This window comes from Macadamia integrifolia, chromosome 8, assembly GCF_013358625.1.
Source record: "Macadamia integrifolia cultivar HAES 741 chromosome 8, SCU_Mint_v3, whole genome shotgun sequence".
NCBI classification, from domain to species: domain Eukaryota; kingdom Viridiplantae; phylum Streptophyta; class Magnoliopsida; order Proteales; family Proteaceae; genus Macadamia; species Macadamia integrifolia.
This window is the reverse complement of record NC_056564.1, coordinates 8328323-8334468: the sequence shown is the minus strand read 5'-3', so window position 1 is coordinate 8334468 and position 6146 is coordinate 8328323. Positions and strand designations below refer to the sequence as shown.

The 6146-nt window shown below is 40.0% G+C and overlaps 1 protein-coding gene across 1 annotated transcript; it reads left to right on the top strand.

The window, feature by feature from the left end:
* The first annotated feature begins 3036 nt into the window (after positions 1-3036).
* On the top strand, positions 3037-4989 carry LOC122087125 (cytochrome P450 86A1-like). Its single transcript, XM_042656129.1, has one exon. It carries the CDS (start codon positions 3215-3217, stop codon positions 4778-4780), a length of 1566 nt encoding a protein of 521 aa, XP_042512063.1. The 5' UTR covers positions 3037-3214; the 3' UTR covers positions 4781-4989.
* The last annotated feature ends 1157 nt before the right edge of the window (positions 4990-6146 follow it).

Genomic DNA, 6146 nt, shown 5'->3' with positions numbered 1-6146 from the left:
CCCCCCCCCCCCCCTCCAAAAAAAAATTCTACTTTTAATTTTCCACCATTACTATGAAGTTATCCGAGCAATTACCCAGGAATATGGAGTTTCAGGGTTAAAAACAGAGGCGTTTGAGCAGAAGATATCGTTCGATTTAATATGTCCATACCTAAATGATTGTATAAACGTAATTAGGTCATCTGGGAAGGAGGAAGCCTAAAAACCCAAATTTAGGATAAGAAAGAGCTTATTTTGCAATCCCATGAGTGTGATTTTCAGTTCTACGAATATATAAAAAATCGCAATCTTAAATGCTCCGTTGAATATGCTTGATTTGTGAAGAACAATCAAACATTTCCGTTGGTGGATGAGAAGATTCGTTCACAAGGAGGTGAATGAGAGGTTGAGAATTAGAATACACTTACTGCGAATCCCAGGACAGCATTAGCATTTAGCCCTATGAAGACGGCTTCAAGGCCAAACCCTCACCAACAATAAAAGAGGATGGAAAAGATCTGTCGCACACTGGATGGGTTAAGAGGGAATGATAGGAAGAAAGAGAGTTAAAAATATAAGAACTTTTACAGAACCTCTGATTTCTCATTACTTTAGACATGAGAATATAGAACCATTGTATGAGAAATTGACTCGTATAGCAATTGTCAAGAAGCCGCCTCCTGAAACTGTCAGCATTAGCATCATTCACCAGAGAAAGGGTTGCAAGTAAATTTTTTTTTTTTTTGATAAGAAAAGAAAACTTCATCAAGTAGAGAAACTGATTTACATCATTGTACGATCTGAAGTTGTAAAACTGAGATCGTTTTGTTATGATCATATGTGCGATCGTACGCAATCCTAGAACCACTTTGTTATTGGATCTATAACAAAAAGTAATACTAGATACAAACTTATATACACATCCAAAACCAGGGGATTACACTCCAAGGCGATGAGGTGGTATTGTAATTTGAAATTAATTCTCCAAGATCTTTCAAATCACTCCTAATCTCCCCAATTGTCCATCCATCGTCCCTCGCCAGCTTCATACTGATGATCTTTGTGCTCTTGATTTTCCGCCATGAAGTTGTCTGAGCAACTGTTAATTAGGAGATTGGGTCATGATCACCATGTCATCCGAGTGAGTATCTAACAATTGTCATTTTTACTCTCAAATATAGAGAATGTGTCTACTGTTCGTACGATCATCTAGTTGTATGAGTGAGGATCCAACACCTATTCCACTTCCTATCATTATATGGATGAAGAGAGGTATATTTGGAAGCAAAATGACCAAGTGTTTGATGTTCACTAGTACGACAAGGTGATCATACCAGAAGCAAATCCAAGGCCCAAATATATCCCTCTTCAACCATGTAATGGCAGAAAGTAAGACAAGTGTTGGATGCTACCTATACGACAAGGTGATCATAAGAGCAGCGGATATATTCTCCTTGATCCTGGAGTCTCAAATTGTGCAACACATATTCCTTTATCTCCCTAACAGTTCCTTCATTAAGAACTGAAAAGAATAGGGCATTAACCCCAAAGGGATTCGTCATTGGTGATTTGTAGGTAAAATGCCTCCAAAAGCGTCTTACCTAGGTATGAATCTAGAAACCAATCTTTTTCCTTCACTGGGTATCCCACCCTGAGACAACCTCAATTATAAAAAATAAAAAATAAAAGAATATAAAAAAAAATACCAATAAAACCTTAAACGGTCTTTAATTATCCTACCATCTACCCTAAAAAAAGAAAATAAAAGAAGAGTACAGTGGTAATGGACCTAAAAAACTATAATCCACACATATTACAATTTTACCCTAATTAATGGACTCAAAACTCGACCTAAACTTATACAAGCCTAATAATAACTATGGCTCCATTTGGTTGCAATGGGAATTTAAAGAGAAGGAAAGTGAAATTTTCATACTTTAAGAGTAAATGTTTATAAGCATTACCCCATATGATTTTATAAACTACTTAATTTTTTTAACTATATTTTGTAATGATATATTTTACATGTAATTTTTATTTTACATATTATAGCAAAGGGTTTTGGATTTATACATTTATTTTTTTAGTATGAAAATTTCACTTCCTTTCACTTTAATTCCCTTACAACCGAACATAGCCCATGTGGATCATTGCAGAATAGAAGACATATAAAACAACAAATCTCTACCTTGGCATGGATTTTGCAACCCACCCAAAGAAGAACAATGTTGTTCTCAACTTTGCAAACTATGTCATTCTTTTGTATTTTCTGTCACACTCAAACTATGAAAACAGGACCTAAAACACAGAAAATAAAGGAAATTACACACAAAGATTTACATGATTTGACTAGATCGTCTAAGTATTAAAGTCAACCAAGATCAGCCCGACTCTAGATAAGTAAAACATGGTTAAGATCAATTAAGGCCAATGTTACCTGACTCTGTCCAATTAAGGCCAACCTTATCCTACCCAATCAGGACTGAGCTAAGTTGGGGTTTTTAAGCCTTGAGTCAAGATCAGGGTGGCCCTAGGGTACATTAAGGGATGCAGGATGCAGGATTGGGCTTGGGTTTTAAAAAACCCAACCTTGTTGTAGCCTTAATCGTAACGTTTCGTCCAGTAAGAGTCAAAGCTGGACACTTGCTCCTTTTGACAGTTGTAACACTGGTCTCATTCTCCCCTCTCTATATATTTTTTTAATGGGGAGCGGGAGGCACTTATGTTTTTTTGGTAAGGGAGGCACGGCGTTTGAACATTTTCTTCTGCATTTTTTCAGAAGCTTCTTTTGCGAAGTTAACTTCTCCATTTGAAAATGTTAAGAATTCTCCATTCTCATTCTCCAAAAGCAAATCAAATCGCAATTTTCTCAATGTGGGTAAACAGTTTCTAACTACCCTCTCCCGTTTCCTTTCTTCAATCACCACAGTACTACACGTACACACTCATTTCCTAATCATACCATCCATCAAGAAAAGAAATAGAACGTCACCAAGATACCAATTTTTAGCGGCTTTCGTGCCTTTTTCATGAAACGTTTCTTATTTCTTATCAACCAAACAGCGACGACTCTCACTCATCGCATATAATTATTTTCCTAACAACCCTTCCTAAATTAGTACTCTTTAAAATATATCCACGATACTATCACTTATATATACTTCCACTGTCTTTCTTCCTCTCCACTCTCCACTACTCACTTAGGCGCTCATCTGTTCATCTTATAACCAATCACATGGATCCATTACTTCTCTTCTTCGTCGTGACAGCCGCCTCGGCAGCATATCTCATCTGGTTCAATCTCCTAGCCCGAACCCTATCCGGCCCAAAGGCCTGGCCTTTTGTCGGGAGTCTCCCAGGCTTGATCACAAACCGGTCTCGCCTTCATGATTGGATTGCCGATAACCTTCGACGTACCGGTGGATCTGTCACCTACCAGACTAGCATCCTGACTTTACCTTTCATAGCTCGAAGGCAATTCTTCTATACAGTTACCTGTCATCCCAAAAACATCGAACACATACTCCGAACCCGGTTCGAAAATTACCCGAAAGGTCCAACCTTGCAAACTGCCTTCCATGACCTGTTAGGCCAGGGAATTTTCAACAGCGACGGTCATACATGGCTAATCCAACGCAAGACAGCGGCGCTGGAGTTCACAACACGGACGCTCCGTCAAGCTATGGCTCGATGGGTCAACCGGACAATTCAGTCTCGGTTATGGCCGATTCTCACCAAGGCGGCTACCGATCACTCCTCTGTAGACTTGCAGGACTTCTTGCTTCGCTTTACCTTCGATAACATATGTGGGCTTACCTTTGGTAAGGACCCGGAAACGCTTTCCCCTGAGTTACCTGATAACCCGTTCTCTGTCGCGTTTGACTCGGCCACTGAGGCGACTATGCAGAGGCTACTCTACCCGAGTCTGTTCTGGAGATTGAAGAAGGCTTTAGGAATCGGATCGGAGAAGACACTGAAGGAGAGCCTTCAAATAGTGGAGAATTATATGATGGAGGCCATCATAGCACGTAAGGAAGCACCATCAGATGATTTGCTCTCTCGTTTTCTAGAGAAAAAAGATATTGACGGAAATTTCTTTCCAAGTTCTGTTCTCAGTTTTATAGCTCTCAACTTCGTTCTTGCTGGCCGAGACACGTCATCCGTTGCGCTGAGTTGGTTTTTCTGGTTGCTCATGTCTCACCCACAAGTTGAGGAGAGTATCATCAACGAGATATCAACGGTCCTAAGGAAGACACGTGGTGAGGATGAAAAGAAATGGGTGGAAGAGCCGTTGGGTTTCGATGAAGTTGATCAGCTGGTGTATCTGAAAGCAGCCTTGTCCGAAACGCTACGATTGTACCCGTCCGTGCCGGAGGACACCAAGTACGTCTTATCGGACGATTTTTTACCTGACGGAACGTTTGTTCCGGCAGGTTCGACGATTACGTACTCGATTTATTCGGTGGGAAGGATGAAAGCGATATGGGGAGATGACTGCTTGGAGTTTCGGCCGGAACGGTGGCTGTCGTCGGATGGGGACAGGTATGAACCGCCGAAAGAAGGTTACATGTACGTGGCGTTCAATGCGGGACCCAGGACTTGTTTGGGGAAGGACCTGGCTTATCTGCAGATGAAGTCGGTGGCTGCTGCAATACTGATCCGTCACCGGCTGTCATTGGTTCCCGGTCACCGTGTTGAGCAGAAGATGTCGCTGACGCTCTTCATGAAGAACGGGATGCGTGTGTACGTAGACCAGCGGAATCTGGAAGGGAACGGTGGCAGCGTCACTTGTTCCGCCTAGTCGTCATCAGGGGTATTTTCGTCATATAGATATGAGGAAGTTAATTGTTTGTGCTTCTCTCTGCAACTGCCAATTTTTCTGGAATTACTGTTATGATTTTGCTTTCTACTGATTCATTTCGTTCATTTTGAGGTTATTTACAGATTGTAATTTGTTCTGTTATTTACGTAAATTACGTCCCGTAATAAATGAAGTGTAATTTGTTATTACTTCTCTCTCTCTCTCTCTCTCTCTCTCTCTCTCTCTCTCTCTCTCGTATTGATACACAAACGATAAAAAAAATAATAAAAAAAAAAAGGAACAACTCAGTGCACAATACTCCCACTACTACAAGCTCTGAGAGGGACAATATAGGCCGGATCCAGATCGCCCAATCCACCCATCCCCATCTCTTTTTTTTTTGGGTACATATTTTATTGAATGGGTCTTTCCGAAATTTTATACATATTTTTTTATTTTCGTATTAAGTAGTAATATTATTGCATTGTGTGATATTTCACACAAAATTTGTTAATTTAATTTTTTTTAACAAATATTTAATTTGATTATTTATGGTTTCGATTTCACCTATTACCAGCTCGAAACTGGTTCTGCCATGTTGAAATCGACCTACCAATCTTAGTTAATTTGGAGGGGTTAATGCTTCAAAAGTAGTACCAAGAATAGGAAAATTAATGTTGTTTTGGGTTCACAAATTTTCATTAAAGCAAGAAATCTGTCTGGTTGCATGGTCCTGGTGCGCCAACACCAATATCGGGGCCATGAAAGCGTGTGAATGAGGGCATCAAAATAAATAAATTTTATCCCACGAAAGGTGTGGATAATTTCATGGATCCATGTTGCGGCGTGAACAAGGGCCACGCTAATAGGAAACTTTCTTTTTCCCTTTTATTAATGTGATTAACTGGTTCACAATTTCATTGTTCTTTCTAACAAAAACAAAGGGGTGGGGATGGATTTATATGCTACCACCATGTGGAAAGTGTTTGAGACTTGAGAGTATAAGCGATGAGAGAATGTAAGAGGGCATCTACCGGTATGCCCAGATATGTCACCGGTATATTCAGATATGTGTCTATTTCTCTACTCATTTCTTTCAAAAAGTCCCCTATGCCACTGAGTTGTTAGCTCCAGAAAAACCGATGGCATACCTAATCTCCTCGATCCCTCGATCAACATCTCGAATGAGCAGAAACAAAGAAGAAGCGATGGCAGACATGACCGTTTGGGCAGCAAGAGGATCGATATAGGTAACCACCATAACATATGATTCTGATTACTTGAGAGTTCAGAGATGAACAAGGATATGGTGGTAGGGAAGAACATGTCGACTAATTTTATGAGAACTAAAAAAACAATAGTTTGA